The sequence below is a fragment of the Pseudophryne corroboree genome, chromosome 10, assembly GCF_028390025.1.
Source record: "Pseudophryne corroboree isolate aPseCor3 chromosome 10, aPseCor3.hap2, whole genome shotgun sequence".
NCBI classification, from domain to species: Eukaryota; Metazoa; Chordata; class Amphibia; order Anura; family Myobatrachidae; genus Pseudophryne; species Pseudophryne corroboree.
Window position 1 is genome coordinate 220,530,246 of NC_086453.1, and position 25,027 is coordinate 220,555,272.

The 25,027-nt window shown below is 46.0% G+C and overlaps 1 protein-coding gene across 3 annotated transcripts in view; it reads right to left on the minus strand.

Annotated features, from left to right (window-relative positions):
- Positions 1-25,027, minus strand: part of PANK4 (pantothenate kinase 4 (inactive)) — a 243,774-nt gene that overhangs the window by 155,983 nt on the left and 62,764 nt on the right. For 2 of the 3 annotated variants that reach the window (XM_063943091.1, XM_063943090.1), the window contains exons 3-5: positions 24,010-24,218; positions 8,547-8,730; positions 6,349-6,441 (exon numbers count right to left, since the gene is read on the minus strand). In XM_063943091.1, coding sequence (XP_063799161.1) covers positions 6,349-6,441; positions 8,547-8,730; positions 24,010-24,218 — 486 coding nt within the window. Of the gene's footprint in view, positions 1-6,348; positions 6,442-8,546; positions 8,731-9,058; positions 9,148-24,009; positions 24,219-25,027 lie in introns of those variants that run through there. The other variant, XM_063943092.1, reaches the window with a different exon arrangement.

Below are 25,027 nucleotides of genomic sequence, written 5' to 3' on the forward strand. Positions count from 1 at the left end.
CGTGATGTCGCAAAACCGACAGGGAGAGATCCACATTTCTTAACAACTGTTCCTTGGACCTCGCCTTTATCAGGAGATCGTCCAAGTACGGGATAATTGTGACCCCTTGCTTGCGAAGGGGGACCATCATCTCCGCCATTACCTTGGTGAAAACCCTCGGGGCCATGGAAAGCCCAAACGGCAATGCCTGAAATTGGTAATGACAATCCTGCACCGCGAACCTCAGGAAGGCCTGATGAGGAGGGAATATATCGGGATGTGTAGGTAAGCATCCTTTATGTCGACTGACGCCATAAACACCCCCCCTTCGAGGCTGGAGATCACTGCTCGAAGTGACTCCATCTTGAACTTGAAAGTTTTCAAGTATGGATTGAGGGATTTTAGGTTCAGAATCAGTCTGACCGAGCCGTCCGGCTTCAGCACTACAAAGTGGCTCGAATAGAACCCTTTCCCCCGTTCTGACGGGGGAACCGGCACCACGACCCTCTGTTGACACAGCTTTTGTATCGCATCCCTTACCACCTCTCTTTCGGGAAGAGAAGCTGGCAAGGCCGACACGAAAAACCAGTTGGGGGGCATCTCCTGAAACTCCAGTCTGTATCCTTGGGACACTATGTCTAAGACCCAAGGATCCAGAGCCGAACGAACCCAGACCTGACTGAAGAATCGGAGACGGCCCCCCACCGGTAGGGACTCCCCCAGGGAAGCCCCAGCGTCATGCGGTGGACTTGGTAGAGGCGGGGGAGGACTTTTGGTCCTGGGTGCCTGACACTGCAGGCGACTTCCTTCCCCTACCTCTACCCTTTGAAGCGAGGAAGGACGAGCCCTTACCTCTCTTGTATTTAGGCCGAAAGGACTGCATCTGCTGATGGGGTGCCTTTTTCTGTTGTGTGGGAACATAGGGAAGAAAAGATGACTTACCCGCAGTAGCGGTCGACACCAGGTCAGCCAGGCCGTCCCCGAACAAGACACTACCTTTAAAAGGGAGAGCTTCCATATTCTTCTTGGAGTCGGCATCAGCATTCCATTGATGAACCCACAGCGCCCTCCTGGCCGAAATCGCCATGGCATTGGCTCTTGATCCCAAGAGGCCAACATCCCTCGCCGCATCCTTTTGGTTATTTCAAGGACGCTGCAGATTACCTAGAGTCAAAAGAATATTATCTTTATCAAGAGCATCCATATCAGAAGCCAAATTTTCAGCCCACTTAGCAATAGCACTACTCACCCATACCGACGCCACAGCAGGTCTGAGCAATGCACCAGTATTGACGAAAATGGACCTCAATGTCGTCTCCAGCTTGCGATCCGCCAGATCCTTGAGTGCAGCCATGTCAGAAGACGGAAGCGCCACCTTCTTGGACAATCGCGAGAGAGCCTTGTCCACATTTGGAGACGACTCCCATTTTTCCCTATCGTCAGAGGGGAAAGGATATGCCATCAAAATTCTCTTAGGAATCTGCCACTGTATTTCAGGCGACTCCCAAGCCTTTTCACAAAGCGCATTCATTTCATGAGAGGGGGGAAATTTTACCTCAGGTCTTTTCCCTTTAAATAAACAAACTCTTGTGTCAGGAACGGCAGGTTCCTCAGATATACCTAAAACATCTTTAATGGCTATAATCATGTACTGAATACTCTTTACCACCCGTGGATGCAAAGAAGCCTCAGTAAAATCGACATCGGAGTCAGAGTCCGTGTTGGTACCTGTATCTGCCATCTGGGTACAAGCACGCTTTTGTGACCCTGAGACTGTCTGTACCTGAGACAAAGCGTCCTCCACGGACTGTCTCCATGTTTGGGTCTGAGAATCAGATTTATCCAGTCTCTTAGATAATAAAGCCACATTCGCATTCAGTGTACTCAGCATAGTCATCCAATCAGCTGTGCCAACAGAGACATACCTAAATCCTATTCTGCACCCCCCATAATTTCCTCCGGGGAGGAACACCCAGGCTCAGACATGTCGACACCGAGTGCCGACACACACACACACACACACAGGCCACAAGCACGGGGACAGACCCACAGAGAAGCCCGTAGGGAGAAACACAGAGGGAGTATGCCAGCTCACACCCCAGCGCCCATACACTAAAGGAATAGTATGTACGATCATCGCTGTTTAAACATAGATGAAAGCACCAAATTTCATGTGCCCCCCCCCCTCCCCGTTTTTCCTCCCTGTTACTTGCGGGAGCTTGGAGGTCCGGGCCGGCGTCTCTGCAGCACTGTAGAGATAGGAGAAAATGGCGCTGGTGAGCAATGTGCGGCTAAGCCCCGCCCCTTCCCGGCGCGCTGTAGCCCGCTAAAATTCAAATTTCTGTACACTGGCGGGGGTACTCTATACCATGCCCGGGCTCCGTATATTCCGGGTTTTTTTGCCAGCCACCGACCCCAGTAACTGCTGCCCAGGGCGCTCCCCCCTAGCGCCCTGCAAGTGCCGTTGGTGACATGTGTGGGAGCATGGAGCGCAGCGCTACCGCTGCGCTGTACCTCGTTACTGAAGTCTTCTGCCGTCACTGAAGTCTTCGGTTCTTCTAATACTCACCCGGCTTCTTTCTTCTGGCTTCTGTGAGGGGGATGACGGCGCGGTTCCGGGAACAAGCAGCTAGGCGAACCAAGTGATCGAACCCTCTGGAGCTAATGGTGTCCAGTAGCCTAAGAAGCAGAGCCCTTAACTAAGAAGAAGTGGGTCTGACTTCTCTCCCCTCAGTCCCACGATGCAGGGAGCCTGTAGCCAGCAGGTCTCCCTGAAAATAAAAAACCTAACAAAAAGTATTTCTAGAGAAACTCTGTAGAGCTCCCCTAGTGTGTGTCCAGTTACTCCTGGGCACAAAATCTAACTGAGGTCTGGGGGAGGGGCATAGAGGGAGGAGCCAGTTCACACCCAGTTAAAGTCTTTTTAGTGTGCCCAAGCTCCTGCAGATCCCGTCTATACCCCATGGTCCTTTTGGAGTCCCCAGCATCCTCTAGGATGTAAGAGAAATAATAATATATCTTATGGAAATTATTCAAATATTAGGATTGCTGTTTGATATTTTTTGTAATGCATTTTTTTAAATGTATATTTCAATGTTTTGCACCTTTTTAATAATGGGTATATAATGTTGTATTGTGCTACGATTCGTTTCTATGTTGGTCCTTAGTTGTTTACATGTTACCATGGTGATGGTGTTCACACGTGGGTGTACGGTGTCAGTATGACGACGTCACTGTTCGACGCGGCAATGCGGTCCCGGCCCTGACGCCCACATTCATTGTTGGTGAGCACTTATAAAGGTATGTTGTTTGTGTTTGCTGTGTATCCTGATAACAATATAGCAGCTACAAGCACACTCAGTCACAGGTACAATGCAGAGGTTATTTCAGATAAACAATAAAACTGCACTGGACCAGTAAAACTACATGTATGTATGTATGTATGTATGTATGTATGTATGTATGTATGTATGTATACACACACAGATGCAACAATGCACAGTATACACTGGATGTATATCTCAGAATACTTGTACTAAATATTCAGGTATAAGTACACTTGTTCTTAACGAACACTGTCTAAGATGACATGTAGAATACTTAAGTGACTGTAAGTTAACAGTGCTGATGAGACAGGCGGACTTACAGAGGAGACAGTGCCCTGTAGTCCCGGCGCTCAACTGCATCTACTTGTGTAAAGATGGCGCCAAAATCTCTGTCAGGGAGTGTGGGAGAATGAAATGCAGCTCCAGTGCGGGAACACCAGCAGTAGATGGCGCCCGGAGCTAGGGGAGGGGCTACAGGTCAGCGCCTTATCCCCTATGCTGGTCCTCACCACCAGGTACTGTGGAGCCTATGTAAAACGGATTTTTTAAAATCCGACCTGTGCTCCCTGCATTGGTGGATATAGTGGGGTCCCTGTGCAGTACAGTGTCCACACCAGCGACGCAGTCCGTCTCATTGGACCGCGATTTACCGGCAGGTCCCACTTGGGGGACCCTCTTACCTCCTCCCTGATGTGCAGCCACGCGATCCTGGAGAGCGGCAGCGGTGGTGTGCCTGTGAACCGGTGCGCCTCCGCTGCAAGTACCTAGGAACCCCACCGCGGGAGTATGCAGCGCTGCTGGGGAGGTGATGGGAGCCGCAGCACAGCATGTCAGACTGACATAGGAAGTGCTGCGGCCCTTTAAGTCTTCTAAAAAGCTCTTTTCAGGGCTGTCTAGGGCAGCTCTCCCCTGTTAAGTGACCTGCTATGCAGGCACCAACTTACAAACTGAGCTCCAGTGTCTGGAGGCGGGGTTATTGAGGAGGCTATGCAATGCATCCTGGGAACAGTCAAACCTTTAGCCTGTTGGTGCCTCTGGATCAAGATCCAACTCTACACGCCAATGTATTCCCTGTGGAACACAGTGTACCCCGCTGCAGAATTTCCTGTAAACAGAAATGTGAGCAGGTCAAGAGTGTGAAAGAGAAGCCTAGGGATCAGGTTAGGAGACATGTTTTATGTTGGATTATGTGAAATATTAGTCTGGATAGAGCACTGGAACCTAAGCCCACTCTGCAACCCCAGTCCAGATATTAAGAACATGGATGCTTCAATGAAAATGAATCAAGCACTAAGTAAGTCACATGTCCTCAAGCACAAATACCATAAAACCAGGCCATAGTTGTGTTTGACAACTACAGTTGGAAAATACTGTATTCTAGAAAGCGACAACCAGGGTATGATGTAACATTTTTGCACCATCTTGTGTGAGATAAGTGTGTTTCCTAAATTTGCACAGAGGTGATGGTTAAACACAAGAAAAAAAAAAAAAGCATATGGGGCTGATTTGGAGTCTGATGCTGCAGCGTCCGTGTGTGCATCTTCTGCCGGTACTGCTTCTGCAACTTTATGCAAATACTGCTACAGGGCCCTCTATTTTATCATGTCATTCGTGTGGACATGATGAATGTTGACATGCAGCATGTTGATAGTTTGACCATGATAACATTTTCATGCTGACCTTACATACGTCAACATGATTAATGTCGACCTAACATACCACACCAGCACCAAGGATAAGGCTAAGGGCCCACTGGTAACGGCGACGACTATGAAGTTACCAAACATACAGGCTTGGGTGGTAAAGCAGCATAGATGGTTAGAACCAGAACCGGATTTAGGGGTATATTCAGTTAGGGTCAAAAACTGCTGTCTGTCGAAAAGACGTCAGTTTTCGACTTTAAGGTCGAATAGTGATTCGACCTATTCAATCTCAGCTGGGGGGGGTTTCGGCTTACCGAATAGTACGTGAATAGGCAGTATAGCTGCCGATTCACGTACTTTTGAGTGAAACGGGGCCAAATTCGACCATCTCAGTCCGACATAAAAAAATGTCGGAATGAGATGTGGGACCCAGAGGAGGAGAGGGAGGAGAGCCGCAGAGAGACGTGTAGAGCCACGGGCATACAGGGGAGATCAGCGCTACAGCACAGCGCTGCAGCAGGATGTCTCACAGCCGCGCCGCTCACGGCAGCGTCCACCCGGCTCCAGCAAGTGAGGTCACGGTTGCTGGAGCCGGGTGGACACTGCCGTCAGGTCGGGCGGCTGTGTGACATCCTCCTGCAGCGCTACTGTAGCGCTGCTCTCCTCCGTCTGCCCACGGCTGTCCCCGCTGGTCTCCCCGCAGCTCCACTTCCCCCTCTCCTCCTCTGGGTCCCTTATCTCAATTCGAGTTGTAAAAGTCGAATTGAGATGAGATTGAATAGGGGTTGTCGGATCCATTCCGACAAATGCATGTCAGAATGGATCCGACCCTAATTGAATATACCTCTAAGACGGTCCCAGGGGCGATGGTGTCCATGCCAGCACCAAATGTATTTCCATGTACACAATGTGGGTGGACTCAGCCTCTGTATTGGGGACACATTTTTACCTATATCAGACTTTATCACACTAATCCCAGTCACTTGTTTGCAGAAGTAGGCAGATACCAGCACATTAGCTTGTACTGGGACACATTTGAATTTGCTGTGTAACAAACACCTTAATTTCTGTCAAGTGAGGGAACACCGATATATATGTAGGCTTAGTGGCCCATTTAAAAAAATCATTCATCTTCGCCAGTGTAAAATCACTGCAAATGCAGAAACACAAAACCATCAGCAAACAATTGTTCAAAAGCCTAAACAGGCATGTCAAACTCATGGTCATCCAGCTGTTGTGAAACTACATGTCCCAGCATGCTTTACCAGCTGATCAGTGGAAGGTATGCTGGCAAAGCATGCTGGGATTTATAGTTTCACAACAGCTGGAGGGCCACGAGTTTGACATGCCTAGCCTAATACATAGCTGCAACCCTTCGCTTTGGCTGAACTTGGGCTCACCTTTGTTTTTGTGAGCAAGGCTCCAAGTCCCCAAAATGTCCCGCCTCCAATAGAGCTTCCTCCAATTCGTTCAAACTTGTCCTCTGTGTCCACCTACCAAAGAAAAGTTATTTCACATGATGTAAGACTATATAAATGGGATTTCTATCACACATTGGACTTATGTTAAGAAAGACATGCAACCTATAGATATATTGTGCAATATAAAGGAAAGTCCTGTAGCTAGCTGGATGACCAGGCATACTGTAAGTAGAGTTTTGTCCATTTGGTACTTTAACTTTTTAGAAAACAAGCTGCCAAATTAGACAAAATCCTATGGGGATTCCTCCATCAGGTATAAAAATCCCACCTGTGAAAGACTGGTATCAGTCTGTGTGAGTAGTCACTGGACAACAAGTTAGGCACTCTGCACTGGCAAGCTTGCAGACTGGAACAATTAATCACAAGCAGGTGGCCATTTATAAAGACCAACATCTTTAAATGGCTCAGTATGCCTCATATGCAATAGTATGATTAGATTTCCATGAAGGAACATGGGTTACCAGAAGAAGATGGCAACCATCTGCAGAGGAGCAGCAGAAGGTTGCACAGGCAGAGCGGGAGAGATAAGTAGAGGGAGGGGGTTTCTTTACAAGTACTGAGGAGGCGCATGAGTGCATTTAGCTTTGCGTAGGTTGTGAAGAGCACCCAGTTATTTCCACTCTGCAGACATGTATGAACTTCATGTCCAACCCAAGACTGGAGATATGTTTGGGTTTCATTATATAGGGGGAATTCTATTAGCTGCAGTAAATTTTTCTGCAGAAACATTTTGGCTTTTTCACTATTTTTTTGCTCAATTTTTTTTTTTCCGGGTAATTCAATGAAATGTCCATTTTTTTGGCGGAACAATTTACCCCTTTCTGTGTGAAAAAAAACCCACATGGATCCGTCATAAGTTCCCGGATCCATGTGTTTTCATTATTACATCCGCGTAAAAAACCTGCACTTATCTGGGATTTTTCTTCTCCTGCCTCCGAGGAAGTAAAACAAAATCCCCAATATTGCAGGCTATCAGGGATAACTGAATTCCCTTCTGTTGCACTGTGGTGGTGAAGTACATTTGACTACAAGCAATATATTAAAATGTTTTGCACATACAAAATTGCCAAATGCAATAAAGACATGTCCCCTCATAAAATATAGGATAGGATTTTAATGAAAGGATGGCCTTACAGAAGCAGCAGGGTTAGATTTTTATGTGACCTCTAGATAGAAATTCTCACAAAGCAAAACAGTATGATTTTCCATGGAAGCAGTTATAAACATTTCTTAATATAGGAAATCATTATCATTACTTTTAGGGTACACGAGCCTCCTAGAAAATATTTATGGAAATTGTAATCTATTATAAACTGTAGACATAATTGTCACCTTAATTTCCATTCCAAGTAGATATAGTTGGAATGGAAATTAATGTTCCAATTATGTCTACAACTTATAGATTACAATTTCCATAAATATTTTACAGGAAGCCCTTGTTCCCTAAATCAATGTGGACTTGTGACTTAATAATATTCACATGTACACAAGGGGTAATCAATCAGTGCTACTATAAAATGTTTTTTTTTAACATAAAAAAATAAACAAACAAAAAAAAAATCACTTTTTTTTATTCCATTGACATGCAAATGTGATTTTTATTTTTAATTAAAAACTTATGTAGATGCACCAATATCTACATCAGGTAGAACAAGTGTTGCATGTACATATGGATGAATGTGGCATTTAAAAGGGCAAGTAAATAACACTAGTGTACACAGGGCTAACTTCTTGGTGACTTTACTCTGCTCATGAGGAATAATACTTCATACAACACACATGGAAAGTCACAGAAGAAGATTTACTGTACAGCATAAAGCAGTTCAGTGTTTGTGCCATTGTTATGGTTACAGCAACCTGCACAAATTGGAGAAAGTACTCCATTACCAATCCGGTTGCTGAACTTCAATGCCCATGATCCCTTGCCGGCCACTTATTTACAGATCACGAGAAGTCATTTTTGGCTGAGCTTTGTGGGAATTTAAAATGAGCAGCATCTGGAGAACTAAAGTTTCCACAACTCTGCTTTCAAGTTCACACAACAGGATTTAAAAAACAAAATTAAACTAATAAACAAACAAAGAAAGAAACATACATACAACACCACAACGCTTTACCTTAACTATGGATACCCCAGAACCTATGTTAACTAGTAAATAGGGGAAAATGTTCGGGTGAGTGGTTTGAAATCGAAACTCGGGATCTGCATGCTTCACGTAGACAAACGCCTCATGAGGTATATTCTTTAGTACAAAATTACAGCCCTTTATAAGACAGGTCATTTCATCCTCTTTGTCCACTCTAGAACAAACCAACAGAAGAGATTAGAGCCCATTTCATTTTAGATGAAGAAAAAAACTGCAGATCTATTTCTATGGAAATAAACACAGTAATCAGAGGTTAAACAACATACGGTATATGGCATTTCATTTTGGACAACCCTTTTCGCTTTACATCCTAAAACCTGCAGCAAGCTTCCACCAGGATCTCCACTGGCACCAGATGCCAACAGCCAGACTGTATGTGCACTCAGCTATCATAACAGCACAACGAAATGTTAGATTCCGCTGTAATATACAGTAGCAGACTGGACAGACAATCTTCCCACTATGCAAATGACAGCAGCTACCTTCTATAAACCTCAGGACCTGGCTCCAGGCATCAGGTAGTGGCTGTGGGCCCAGGTAAGTACCTATTTGATCCCCACATACTGTACAAGTGGATTCTGCAAAACAAATAAAACAAATTGTACATCTGTCTGAGCATCTACTAAAACATATAAGTTAATGATTCTCTGCAATATTTGCATATACGAGCTGTCCATTGTTCTTGGATAGGACACAAACCTGTCAGAATAAACTTACAATCATAAGCTGAATAAGATCAAAATAAAAATGTAAAATAGAGGCACAATATCCATATAAAAGCAAAACCATGCCCATATTATTGCCAAGCATAGAAGAAGGTTTTAATGTATTCAACACAGACATCAAAGCAATAAGGCAATGTACAAAACAGGATGTGGCTGACAGGTGTAGGTTAAGAGGTGAACTATAGTTTAAATCTTAACTCACCAACCCCCGACCCCCCCCCCCCCTCCCCCACACACACACACCTATTAGTTTTACCAAATATATTTCCAAAGCACAAGCTAATTAAGAAAAAAATAATGGAGGATTTATGGTAGGCTTACCATGGTTAAATCTCTTTCTGTGAGGTACATTGGTTCCACAGGAAAATATTGTGGTGTAGAGCTGGATCTTGATCCAGGCACCAACAGGCTAAAGCTTTAGGACTGTCCCATGAAACATTGGGGCCTCCTCTATAACCCTACCTCCAGGCACTGTGAGCTTAGTTCTGTTAACCAGTCCAATGCAGGAGCAGGTAAAAGAGAAGGTAGATGTTAGTCACATAGAACCACGTTCTCACGACAGGAGAAGGGACTAGCGGCTAATGCCATACTAACCCATAGAAGCTAGGTGCGTCAGGGTGGGTGCCCTGTGGAACCAATGTACCTCGCAGAAAGAGATTTAAGCATGGTAACATTAGTTTCCACAGGGAAACATCGGGATGTCCTAAAGCAGTTACTCATGGGAGGGGACGCACCGTAGCAGGTATGAGAACCCGGCATCCAAAGGAAGCATCCTGGTAGGCAGAACTATCGAAGGCATAGAACCTAATGAACGTGTTCACTGAGGACCACGTAGCCGCCTTGCCCAATTATTCAGCGAACGCGCCTCGGCAGGCCACCCAGCAAGGTCCAAAAGACAGAGTAGAATGGGCTTTGATAGCAGCAGGAGCTGGGAGTCCAGCCTGCGCATAGGCTTGTGCAATCACGATTCTAATCCATCTGGCCAAGGTTTGCTTATTCGCAGGCCAGACAAGTTTGTGAAAACCAAAAAGTACAAAAAGGGTATCTGACCTCCTGATAGAGGCAATCCTCTCCACATAAATACGGAGAACCTGTACCACATCCAAAGACCGCTCTTTGGAGGACAAATCAGAAGAGACAAAGGCCAGAACCACAATCTGTTGGTTAAGGTGAAAAGATGACACCACCTTAGGCAAATAATCAGGGCGAGTTCTAAGAACCGCCCGGTCACTGTGAAATATCAGAAAGGGTGGACGACAGGACAGAGCGCCTAGCTCTGACACTCTCCTAGCAGAGGCAATAGCCAGTAGGAACAAGACCTTAAGCGTGAGCCATTTAAGGTCCACTCACTCAAGAGGTTCAAATGGAGACTCTTGCAGGGCATTCAGGACAACAGACACATCCCATGGAGCCACAGGAGGGACATAGGGAGGCTGAATCCATAAAACACCCTGGGTGAAAGTATGAACATCAGGAATAGACTTAGTTTTTCTTTGAAACCACACCGACAAGGCAGAGATATGAACCTTGAGGGACGCCAGACGAAGGCCTAAGTCCAGGCCTTGTTACAGAAATGCCAGAAGTTCTGAATTTGTATACGTCGTAATTCTTAGCAGCACACCAGGTGAAGTAAGAATTCCAGACCCCGTAATAAATTCGCACAGAATCCGGTTTGCGGGTCTTCAGCATAGTTTGGATAACCGCCTTGGAGAATCCTTTGGCCTTCAGGAGTGATGCTTCAAGAACCACGCCGTCAAAGCCAGTCTGGCCAGGTCCAGGTAGACACAGGGGCCCTGAATGAGGAGGTCTGGGCATTGAGGAAGTAGAAGAGGATGTTCTATCGATAGACCATGCAGGTCTGAGAAACAATGCCATCTGGGCCACGTTGGAGCGACTAGAAGAAGTAGTATTCCTACCTTGTTTGAACTTCCGCAGTACCCTGGGCAGGAGTGACACTGGAGGGGACACGTATGGCAGCCGAAAGTTCCATGGAATTGCCAGTGCATCCACAAACGCTGCTTGAGGATCCCTGGTCCTTGATCTGAAGACCGGAACCTTGTGATTGTGTCAAGACGCCATCAGGTCTACATCTGGTAGGCCCCACTTGTCCACTAGGAGCTGAAAGACTTCCTGATGAAGACTCCACTCTCTGGCGTGTATGTCCTGACGACTGAGGAAATCCGCTTTCCAGTTGAGGACTCCCAGAATGAACACCGCCGATATTGCAGATGGCGTTCCGCCCAACAAATGATTTTTGACACTTCAATCATTGCCATGCGGGCTTTGAGTGCTGCCTTGATGGTTTATGTATGCCACCGTGGTGGCGTTGTCTGACCGTACTGGAACAGGCCTGTTCTGTAGCAGAGGAAGGGCGAGAGACATAGCATTGAACACTGCCCGCAATTCCAGAATGCTTATCGGGAGGAGTGATTCCTCCATGGCCCACCGACCCTGGAAAGAGAGTGTTGCTCCAACACCGCGCCCCAACCCCTCAGACTGGGACCCGTAGTCAGTAGGACCCAGTCGGGGATCCAGAAGGGACAGCCCCTGCTCAACTGCTGGTCCTGTAGCCACCAGGTCAGCGACAGACGAACCTCCGGAGTCAAGGAGATCATGTGAGACTTGATCCGATGAGGTAGGCCGTCCCACTTGGAAAGGATTAACCTCTGCAGAGGGCGGGAATTAAATTGAGCGTACTCTACCATGTCGAAAGCCGACACCATTAGGCCTTGTACTTGCATCGCCGTGTGTATCTACACTCTTGGGCGAGAAAGGTAGTATCTGATCCTGTCCTGAAGCTTCAGGACCTTCTCTGGAGACAGAAACGCCCATTGACTGTGTGTGTCGAGCAGTGTCCCCAGGTTCATCATGCTTTGAGCTGGGACCAGGGAGGACTTCTTTCAGTTGATGAGCCACCTGTGGGCTTGTAGGAAGTTTTCCGTCAGTTGCAGATGATTGAGGAGTACATCGTGGGAGCTTGCCAGAATCAACAAGTCGTCCAGATACGGAAGGATCCTGACTCCCTGGCGACGGAGATGAGCCGTCATCACGGCCATAACCTTGGTGAAGATCTGAGGATCCGTGGCCAGTCCAAATGGCAGAGCCTGGAACTGATAGTCGAGGTTGCCAATAGCAAACCGCAGATATTGCTGATGCGATATGGCAATAGGTATATGCAGGTAAGCATCTAGCATATCAAGGGATACCATATAGTCTCCGGGTTCCATGGCCAGTACAATTGAGCGCAGTGTTTCCATACGGAACTTGGACACTCTCACAAGCTTGTTCAGTGATTTGAGGTTGAGTATGGGCCGGAAAGACCCATTGGGTTTCGGTACTAGAAACAGGGTCAAATAGTATCCTCTGCCTCTCTGGGACAGAGGTACCAGCACCACCACTCCTATATCCAGGAGGGAACGCACAACCAAATGAAGAGCTTGCGCTTTTATCGGATTCGAAGGGATAACCGTGGTGTAAAACGGGCAAGGGGGACGTTGAAAGAGACTGTGTATCAGTGAAACAATTTTATTGAGGTCTTCCCCAAATAAGAGGTCTCCCTTAAAAGGGAGAACCTCCAAGGTCTTTTTGGAGTCCAGGTCCACCTTCCATGACCTCAACCACAGAATACGGCGAGCCAGGATGAACGTAGTTGCTGCCTTGGTTGCCAATACACCTGCCTCACAGGATGCCTCCTGTATATAATAGGTGGCGGTGGTAATATAAGACAGGAATTGTCTGGCATTGTCAGATATATCCGGGAGCAACTCATCCGCTAATGCCTGAACCCATGCTTCAATACCTTTTGCAGCCCAGGAGGCTGCTATTGTGGGTCTATGTACAGCACCTGTAAGGGAGTAAATAGACTTCAGGCATCCTTCCACATGCTTATCGGTCGGTTCCTTCAGTGAGGTGACAGTGGTGACAGGCAGAGTGGATGACACCACCAGACAAGTGACATGGGAATCCACCAGCGGTGAATTTTCCCACATGTTACACAACTCTGCAGCGAGAGGATAGCGAGCTACCATCAATTTAGACAGGGAGAATTTCTTCCCTGGAGTAATCCAGGGTTCTCGTCGTATGTCCACTAAATAGTCAGAATGTGGTAATAATGTTTTAGTTACCTTCTGAGGTTTAAACTTATCAGGTTTCTTAGACACCGTAGTGGAATCTTCATCATCATCTGATATTTGCAGGATCTGCTTAATAGCAACCACTATGTCTGGGACATCAACCTGTGTTGTAGATTTCTCGTCAGAGGCAGCTGTGTCAGTGTCTGACAGGACAGTATGCTGCCCATCGTCATCAGAAGAATCTTCTGAGGGATTGGTGGATTGTGAGGAGGAAGTAGCCCGCTTAGATGACACAAGAGTGACTTGTGGCAGTCTCACAAGGCGGATTTACCTGTTCTGCAGGGCACCAACTCGAAACTGAGCTCACAGTGCCTGGAGGCGGGGATATAGAGGAGGCCCCAATGCATACTGGGACAGTCTAAAGCTTTAGCCTGTTCGTGCCTGGATCAAGATCCAGCTCTACACCCCGATGTTTCCCTGTGGAAAATAATGTACCCTGCTGCAGAAACCTCCAATGTGAGGGCAGGATAGGTCCTACTGGTATGCGGCCAGCATACCGATGGATGGGATCACAGCTGTCACAACACTGCCGCTGGGATCCCGCCGGGGGCACCATACTGCCGCCGGAATACCGGCGAGGTAGGCGATTTCCCCTTGGTCGGTGTCCACGACACCCATAGCATTCTACTACTGTTATGGCCAGTCCTTGCCGAAGAATACTGTCTCCCTTTCAGTTTTCTCCAATAACGCACCATGCCTTAGAAATACATAATAATAAACACCTTCTCACAGAAAACAGGTTATTCTCTTTGGAACTGAATCAGTCACTCACTGATTAGAAAAAAAGGACTCATTCCCCACTTTTGTGTCACTGTGTTGTGTCACAATTGTTGACAGACATTGTTGCCAAGCATGGACAATCTCAAAGACACATCATTCTCCAGAGACTGTGATGTTACAGTTACCACCATATGTGATGTTAAGTTTAAAGCCCATGGCACTGCAGCCAACTTCCCTGGACAGGGCTGAAGAGAAAACTCAATTGAAGTTTTCAGGGTAGGATTTTTGAATGATGGAGAAAGTACCTCCATCATCCTTCAAACAGTTTCAAGCTGACCTCCAGACACCACACAAAAAAGTTTTATCTTGTACTACCTGACACCTACTCAATGAAAGGTTGTTATATGGTAGGTTGGCCTCACTGGAGGTAGAAAGGGAAAGGGTAAGAAAGGGATAAGGTAAGAAAGCTTGAATGGAGAGTACACAACATTCCTGAAAACTCCTTCAGAGAGAATGCTCTGTAGACAGAGGAGACCCAAACTAGATATTTTTGGAAAGAAGATAATATCTATGTAAATAAAACAAAATTATGTTTTCAAAGAAAAGACCACCTTTCCAGACAGTAAAACGTGGAGGAAGTTCAGTGATGTTATGGCGCATCTGTGCTGCATCTGGCACAAAGCGTGGGGATTACAGGCCATTTTGGAGTGTAATGTAGTATCTAGGGTCTCTGGCCATATAATTTCCAGCAGGACTTTGGCCCAGAACACACTTCTAAAAGCACCCACAAAGAGTTCAAGACAAGATGTTTGACCATTTTTAAGTGAACGGCAAAGAGTCAGTGCTGGTAAAGAACTGCAGGAAGTCCATGCTAGACTAGGAAAGAGTTTGTTGCAGGAAAAATACTTACAGCCTCAGACGTCGGAATCTTCGATGTCAGGATGTTGGTGTCGGTAATGTGACCGGCGGCATCCAAACAACCAGGATATCATATCGAACCCGAAACAAAGATGTATTAGCATGGAGCATAGGAGCAATATTCTGGTTTAGACATGGGGACAAGTATGTTACAGTAACATGGTTAACTCCATCTGAAATCATTTTTTAAGCTTTCTGTAGAATTCTTAAATCACATCTTTTCAGCACTGGAAATAAGATGGAGCTAATTTCTTTGAGCCCTTTGGTGCAATCCAGTAACCTCCAAATCACATCTAATCCAGCTGCACTAACATCTCCGTTCCACTACACTTGAACACTACAGTGGTATGGTTATATAAGAACTACATAATCAAGGCACCTGGTAATAGATGCTGAACCATGCTCCACTTATATGCATTTCACCCCTTTTCTGATGGTTACCAGCTTTAAAATATGCTCAACATATCTTGTCTGAAAACCTATATACATAATCATGCACAGGAACATGACCAGTTGTTTCATAGCAAGATTCAAGGAATATAACAATCACGACATCATGCTTTGCTGTTTCTGCTTTTTATTACACAACTACCCCATAGTCACAGTCCAGGAGGCCTGGAATGTACAACACTTCAATTGTCTATTAAAGATTCAGAAGAGTCATATGACCTATGTGATAAGAAAATCAGATACTAGTCTCATACAAAACAAAAAACAAACACAAAATAAAAACAACAGCAAATAAAACCATTTTACTATGCTACACTATACAATTTTGCTAAATATTTCAGTAGTGACAATGATTGTGCTCCAAGTACACCACAGCCTAACTAATCAGATTATAGGCAAGCACCGCCTGCAGTGGTCCAGAGAGATCCAACACAGGATTCACTCAATACTAAATGATTCACAGTACCAGCCAACATAATTTATTAAAGTTGTTGACTCATTGTCCTAGGCTCATCCCTATCCAGCGGGGAAATAACACACTTTAACACAGTAATGAATACTTCACAAACACTGTAACAAGTTCATCTGCAAGGAGAGCACAGAGTGAATAATGAACGCTAATTAACCGATCGCCCGAGGCTATACAATTAGCCCAGAAGAGCAGGCGCTGCAGCTATTATAGGGATTTTTCGGGATCTCCGCAGGCCCCCTGAAAAAAAATACCAGATTAAACCCCCTTTTTTATTTGCGAACCCGGCAGCGAAAACACATAGGTCCAAGAACTTATCACGGATTCAATGAGTTTGCACCTGACAATTTAGATTGTTTCGAGCACAAAAAAATGGGGGCTAATTGAAAAGCCTGCCATCTTTCACACCAAAAATATATTGGGGCTATTGAATTCCACCCCTAAGACTTGCCACTGGGAAATTTGCACTGCAACCCAACACTTACAGAATTTACTTATTTGGAATTGCCCATCAGCTGCCTCCTGAATGTTTTCCAATTGAAGTAATCTAAGGATTTATCAGTGTCTAGTAACACCACCACACAATGGCCAGAGATAGCATGTGTGGCCTGCACATTAGTGAGGAGCTTAAGGCCGGTACACACTTTCTTATTTCCCCAGAGATGTGTGCTGAGCGATCTGTCACAGACCGTTCAGCACACATCTCTCCCCGCGCTCAGCACAGCACGATGTGTGCTGAGCAAGGAAGGGGCGCTCATGCGATATGCTAGATTGCAGGCCAATCTAGCACCGGCGATATCGACGGGTGGCGCCGTGCATCACTATCGCTGTGGGGCTTACACACCAAAGATCCGTGCTTAAAATCTAATCTAGTCAGATTGCTTAGATTTTAAGAACTGATCTCTCCATGTGTACCCCCCCTATAGAGAGACTGCAGTCCATGACACCCCAGGGGAAAAGTCAGCTATCAGGACCAGTGATAGAGAGGAACATGAGCTCATCTCCCAGTGCCGGCTCCGCCCCCACTGCCGACTCCACCCCCCACCGCTATGGTAACCGACCCGGCAAATTGCTGGGTCGGTAAGCCTCCTGCTAGGGTCCAAAGCCGGATTCCACCCGGGAAGGACCCGTTTCCATTTCCCGGGTGGAATCCGGCATTGGCAGTGTGAAAGGGTCATTAATGAAAATACGGACTCCAACTGATTTTCTTAGTCTACATTCTCATATATATTGATTTATCCGAACATGCAATAACATGTGCACTTTATGTTCAAGAGCTCTCAGGTTTCCGGTTGTGGTCAGTACATCCAGGAAGTCAAAAGAATAACAAGCTGAGTGTACAACCCTTTTATCATATTAAGCTTCTGTAAATAGTCTCATCCCGTGGTTCTAGTTCCACTGCACTCTTGCTTATTTTTTTGCCCTGTTTTAAAGAATAATTACTATAGGTACTCTTACCCTATAGTTAGACAACTTAAATATGCATTTATAGTATTAGAGTAAACAAAAAGGAGACCCAAAATATGTTAAACTTTCTGAATGTATAGAATTTTTCATTCAGCAACAAGAAAAATCTCTTAAGTACTTGCTAAGGTTGCAGAATCTATATCTTTAAAGATTAAGGACTGAGGAATCATAATGCCACATTAAAGAAATAATAAGATTTTACTCACCGGTAAATCTATTTCTCGTAGTCCGTAGTGGATGCTGGGAACTCCGAAAGGACCATGGGGAATAGCGGCTCCGCAGGAGACTGGGCACAACTAAAAAAAAGCTTTTAGACTACCTGGTGTGCACTGGCTCCTCCCACTATGACCCTCCTCCAAGCCTCAGTTAGGATACTGTGCCCGGAAGAGCTGACACAATAAGGAAGGATTTTGAATCCCGGGCAAGACTCATACCAGCCACACCAATCACACCGTATAACTCGTGATACCATATCCAGTTAACAGTATGAAACATAACTGAGCCTCTCAACAGATGGCTCATAACAATAACCCTTTAGTTAACAATAACTATATACAAGTATTGCAGACAATCCGCACTTGGGATGGGCGCCCAGCATCCACTACGGACTACGAGAAATAGATTTACCGGTGAGTAAAATCTTATTTTCTCTAACGTCCTAGTGGATGCTGCGAACTCCGAAAGGACCATGGGGATTATACCAAAGCTCCCAAACGGGCGGGAGAGTGCGGATGACTCTGCAGCACCGAATGAGAGAACTCAAGGTCCTCCTCAGCCAGGGTATCAAATTTGTAGAATTTAGCAAACGTGTTTGCCCCTGACCAAGTTGCAGCTCGGCAAAGTTGTAAAGCCGAGACCCCTCTGGCAGCCGCCCAAGATGAGCCCACTTTCCTCGTGGAATGGGCTTTTACTGATTTAGGATGCGGCAATCCAGCCGCAGAATGCTCCAGCTGAATTGTGCTACAAATTCAGCGAGCAATAGTCTGCTTAGAAGCAGGAGCACCTATTTTGTTGGGTGCCTACAGGATAAAAAGCGAGTCAGTTTTCCTGACTCCAGCCGTCCTGGAAATATAATTTTTTTAAGGCCCTGACTACGTCCAGTAACTTGGAATCTTCCAAGTCCCTAGTAGCCGCAGGCACTACAATAGGTTGGTTCAAGTGAAAAGCTGATACCACCTTAGGGAGAACCTGGGGACGAGTCCTCAATTCTGCCCTATCCATATGGAAAATCAGATAAGGGCTTTTACCTGACAAAGCCGCCCATTCTGACACATGCCTGGCCGAAGCCAAGGCCAATAACATGACCACTTTCCACGTGAGATATTTCAAATCCACAGTTTTAAGTGGCTCAAACCAATGTGATTTTAGGAAACTCAACACCACGTTGAGATCCCAAGGTGCCACAGGAGGCACAAAAGGGGGCTGAATATGTAGCACTCCCTTTACAAATGTCTGAACTCCAGGCAGTGAAGCCAGTTCTTTCTGGAAGAAAATCGACAGAGCCGAAATCTGGACCTTAATGGAACCCAAGTTTAGGCCCATAGTCACTCCTGACTGTAGGAAGTGCAGAAAACGACCCAGCTGAAATTCCTCTGTTGGGGCCTTCCTGGCCTCACACCACGCAACATATTTTCGCCAAATACGGTGATAATGGTTTGCGGTTACTTCTTTCCTGGCTTTTATCAGCGTAGGAATGACTTCCTCCGGAATGCCCTTTTCCTTTAGGATCCGGAATTCAACCACCATGCCGTCAAACGCAGCCGCGGTAAGTCTTGGAACAGACAGGGCCCCTGCTGTAGCAGATCCTGTCTGAGCGGTAGAGGCCCTGGGTCCTCTGATATAATTTCTTGAAGTTCTGGGTACCAAGCTCTTCTTGGCCCATCCGGAACCACGAGTATCGTTCTTACTCCTCATTTTATTATTCTCAGTACCTTTGGTATGAGAGGCAGAGGAGGGAATACATAAACCAACTGGTACACCCACGGTGTCACTAGAGCGTCCACAGCTATTGCCTGAGGGTCCCTTGACCTGGCGCAATATCTAGTTTTTTGTTTAGGCGGGACGCCATCATGTCCACCTGTGGCCTTTCCCAACGGTTTACCAACAGTTGGCAGACTTCTGGATGAAGTCCCCACTCTCCCGGGTGTAGGTCGTGTCTGCTGAGGAAGTCTGCTTCCCAGTTGTCCACTCCCGGAATAAACACTGCTGACAGTGCTAAGACGTGATTTTCCGCCCATCGGAGAATCCTTGTGGCTTCTGCCATCGCCATCCTGCTTCTTGTGCCGCCCTGTCGGTTTACATGGGCGACTGCCGTGATGTTGTCTGATTGGATCAGTACCGGCTGGTTTTGAAGCAGAGGCCTTGCCAGACTTGGGGCATTGTAAATGGCCCTCAGTTCCAGAATATTTATGTGTAGGGACGACTCCTGACTTGACCAAAGTCCTTGGAAATTTCTTCCCTGTGTGACTGCCCCCCAGCCTCGAAGGCTGGCATCCGTGGTTACCAGGACCCAGTCCTGTATGCCGAATCTGCGGCCCTCTTGAAGATGAGCACTCTGCAGCCACCACAGTAGAGAGACCCTGGTCCTTGGAGACAGGGTTATCAGCCGATGCATCTGAAGATGCGATCCCGACCACTTGTCCAAGAGGTCCCACTGAAAGGTTCTTGCATGGAACCTGCCGAATGGAATTTTGCTTCGTAAGAAGCTACCATTTTTCCCAGGACTCGTGTGCAGTAATGCACCGATACCTGTTTTGGTTTCAGGAGGTCTCTGACTAGAGATGACAGCTCCTTGGCTTTCTCCTGCGGGAGAAACACTTTTTTCTGTTCTGTGTCCAGAACCATCCCCAGGAACAGTAGGCGTATGGTAGGAACCAGCTGTGACTTTGGAATGTATAGAATCCATCCGTGCTGTTGTAGCACTTCCCGAGATAGTGCTACTCCGACCAACAACTGCTCCTTGGACCTCGCCTTTATAAGGAGATCGTCCAAGTACGGGATAATTAAAACTCCCTTTTTTCGAAGGAGTATCATCATTTCTGCCATTACCTTGGTAAAGACCCTCGGTGCCGTGGACAGTCCAAACGGCAGTGTTTGGAATTGGTAATGGCAATCCTGTACCACAAATCTGAGGTACTCCTGGTGAGGATGGTAAATGGGGACATGTAGGTAAGCATCCTTGATGTCCAGGGATACCATGTAATCCCCCTCCTCCAGGCTTGCAATAACCGCCCTGAGCGATTCCATCTTGAACTTGAATTTTTTTATGTATGTGTTCAAGGATTTCAAATTTAAAATGGGTCTCACCGAACCGTCCGGTTTCGGTACCACAAACAGTGTGGAATAGTAACCCCGTCCTTGTTGAAGGAGGGGCACCTTGACTATCACCTGCTGGGAATACAGCTTGTGAATTGCCTCTAGCACAGCCTCCCTGCCTGAGGGAGTTGCCGGCAAGGCAGATTTGAGGAAACGGCGGGGGGGAGACGCCTCGAATTCCAGCTTGTACCCCTGAGATACTACTTGAAGGATCCAGGGATCCACCTGTGAGCGAGCCCACTGATCGCTGAAATTTTTGAGGCGGCCCCCCACCGTACCTGGCTACGCCTGTGGAGCCCCCGCGTCATGCGGTGGACTCAGAGGAAGCGGGAGAAGAATTTTGATTCTGGGAACTGGCTGACTGGTGCAGCTTTTTCCCTCTTCCCTCGTCTCTGTGCAGAAAGGAAGCGCCTTTTACCCGCTTGCTTTTCTGAATCCAAAAGGACTGTACCTGATAATACAGTGCTTTCTTAGGCTGTGAGGAAACCTGAGGTAAAAAATTTTTCTTCCCAGCTGTTGCTGTGGATACGAGGTCCCAGAGACCATCCCCAAACAATTCCTCACCCTTATAAGGCTCTATGTGCCTTTTAAAGTCAGCATCACCTGTCCAGTGTCGGGTCTCTAATACCCTCCTGACAGAATGGACATTGCATTAATTCTGGATGCCAGCCGGCAAAATATCCCTCTGTGCATCCCTCATATATAAGACGACGTCTTATGTTCGCAAAATAGTATCCCTGTTTGACAGGGTCACAGACCACGCTGCAGCAGCACTATCTGCAGGTCTCAGTCTAGTACCTGAGTGTGTAAATACAGACTTCAGGATAGCCTCCTGCTTTTTATCAGCAGGTACCTTCAAAGTGGCCGTATCCTAAGACGGCAGTGCCACCTTTTTTGACAAACGTGTGAGCGCCTTATCCACCCTAGGGGATATCTCCCAGCGTAACTTATCCTCTGGCGGGAAAGGGTACGCCATCAGTAACTTTTTAGAAATTACCAGTTTCTTATCGGGGGAACCCACGCTTTTTCACACTTCATTCACTCATTTGATGGGGGAACAAAACACTGCCTGCTTTTTCTCCCCAAACATAAAACCCTTTTTTAGTGGTACTTGGGTTAATGTCAGAAATGTGTAACACATTTTTTATTGCCGGGATCATGTAACGGATGTTCCTAGTGGATTGTGTATATGTCTCAACCTCGTCGACACTGGAGTCAGTATCCGTGTCGACATCTGTGTCTGCCATCTGAGGGAGCGGGCGTTTTTGAGCCCCTGATGGCCTTTGAGACGGATGGGCAGGCGCGGGCTGAGAAGCCGGCTGTCCCATAGCTGTTACGTCATCCAGCCTTTTATGTAAGGAGTTGACACTGTCGGTTTATGCCTTCCACCTATCCATCCACTCTGGTGTCGGCCCCACAGGGGGCGACATCACATTTATCGGCATCTGCTCTGCCATCACATAAGCCTCCTCATCAAACGTGTCGACACAGCCGTACCGACACACCGCACACACACAGGGAATGCTCTGACTGAGGATAGGACCCCACACAGCCCTTTAGGGAGACAGAGAGAGAGTATGCCAGCACACACCAGAGCGCTATATAATTTAGGGATTAACACTATATTGAGTGAATTTTTCCCAATAGCTGCTTGTATATACAATATTGCGCCTAAATTTAGTGCCCCCCCCTCTCTTTTTAACCCTTTGAGCCTGCAAACTACAGGGGAGAGCCTGGGGAGCTGTCTTCCAGCTGCACTGTGAAGAGAAAATGGCGCAAGTGTGCTGAGGGAGATAGCTCCGCCCCTTTTTCGCGGACTTTTCTCCCGCTTTTTTATGGATTCTGGCAGGGGTATTTATCACATATATAGCCTCTGGGGCTATATATTGTGATATATTTGCCAGCCAAGGTGTTTTTATTGCTGCTCAGGGCGCCCCCCCCCCAGCGCCCTGCACCCTCAGTGACCGGAGTGTGAAGTGTGCATGAGGAGCAATGGCGCACAGCTGCAGTGCTGTGTGCTACCTTGGTGAAGACTGATGTCTTCTGCCGCCGATTTTCCGGACCTCTTCTTGCTTCTGGCTCTGTAAGGGGGACGGCGGCGCGGCTCCGGGAACGAACACCAAGGCCAGTTCCATGCGGTCGATCCCTCTGGAGCTAATGGTGTCCAGTAGCCTAAGAAGCCCAAGCTAGCTGCAAGCAGGTAGGTTCGCTTCTTCTGCCCTTAGTCCCTCGATGCAGTGAGCCTGTTGCCAGCAGGTCTCACTGTAAAATAAAAAACCTAAAATAAACTTTCTTTCTAGGAGCTCAGGAGAGCCCCTAGTGTGCATCCAGCTCGGCCGGGCACAGAAATCTAACTGAGGCTTGGAGGAGGGTCATAATGGGAGGAGCCAGTGCACACCAGGTAGTCTAAAAGCTTTCTTTTAGTTGTGCCCAGTCTCCTACGGAGCCGCTATTCCCCATGGTCCTTTCGGAGTTCCCAGCATCCACTAGGACGTTAGAGAAATAAGCAATACGTCCAGTGCACACTTTGAGCCCAAATCATCTTGGAAACCTTTTTATAAGAACTATGTGCCAAAAAACATGGACTCCCTGGACATTGCACTTTGGTGCAGGACATCCATTGACAACTATATAACTATACAGACTTTCAGCAATAGCCCATTCTACTACTTTTTTTTTTTTTTTTTTACTTCTCATTTTTTGAGGTAACTGACTGGAAGGCTTCTTCTCTCTTTCCACCACCCCAACTCAATCTCAACCCCTTCCTTATTAAAATGAACACATGGACCGTTAATTGACTATTACTTGATATGATAGATCTTGAATGTTTCCTTAGGTTCTATCCCCTCAAACCATACTTTGTTTTGATTGATTGAATGATTGATTGATATGTTCTTGATCAATTTTTCGGATTGTAGTTGTTTCATCTAACAAATACTTTATTTAATTTTTCCATGTTCAGACATTTTATGTATTCTACTATTGTTTTGTTTAACGCTGAAGAAAAACAATAACATAAAATAAAAAAAGAAAAGAAAAGAACTATGTGCCAGAAACAATAAAATGAATACAAGTTTAATTTTACAAATGATCTTACTCCATTAAATGTAAAGGAGTCAACTTAAATATTTTGACGGAAAAACTTGGGTCAAATGGGAGCTCCAAGCATGACAGTAGAACTTCATTGCATAATGCATGTTACATTTTAAGGTTGGTTATGCCCCAACTGAACTCACTTTAATCCCAACTTCTTTTCAAGGAGGTCTTTGAATTTGTAAGCTCCCCCGCCAGTCGCTTTGATGACCTTTGTCTCTGTGTTCACAAGATGATCTTTTATAAAGTCCAGACAGGTTTCTATATACGTGTTTTCAAATTTAATGAAATGGAGACGGGCTGTGATCTCTTCTTGTTCAGATATTTCATATAATAATTCATGGTCAGCATCCTAAAAAAAAAAAAAAAAATAAGTAAAATTAAATACCTTTATTCACATGAATAAATAGTTCTTTAGAAATAAAACATGGTTTTGTCATATAACTGCTTTCTGAAAACCCCTCCCTTAATCGCACCTTAATCTATTACCACTGTACATTTACTCTTTTCTCAGCTGTACCAGAATACCGTTAGATTGTATGCCCTAGCAGGAGCAGGAGACCCCTACCATTTATTTTCATCTCTATCAAAATTATGCTTACAAAAGGTAATTTGCTTTATGTATGCTCTGTTTTCTGCACTGTCCAGTGCTGCATAATATTATAATTATTATTATTAATAACCACAAGGTAATGATTTACATGTGGCCATACTGATTCACCATGCAGTGGGCCATATGTGGGATAGTGTATGTGTACAAGTCTCCATGTGTGCATTCTTTTGCTGTAGGTTTATTATATATGTTTGTCTGTGTGCTTATGAAATATTTGCATATTTTCATATTGTTTTTTGGTTATTAATACTATACGGAGTACTATAAGGAGTAAGTTTAATTACCAAGAGTAACCGATTACAGATATAAGAAGTCACTAAGGGCGGCATTTAAGGACAAGACATAACCCATTTAGCACTCGCTAGAGGCAGAGCCGGCCCTAGCCAATATGATGCCCTAGGCAAGATTTTGGCTGGTGCCCCCTAGCACCACCGCTGGTTCCGCCTCTGACCTCGCACCTCTTTCCCAGCACCATCACCCCTCATTCATAGCAGTCCTTATTTTGGGGTTTGTACCCCCTATATTTTAAATAGGAACAGTTCGCACAT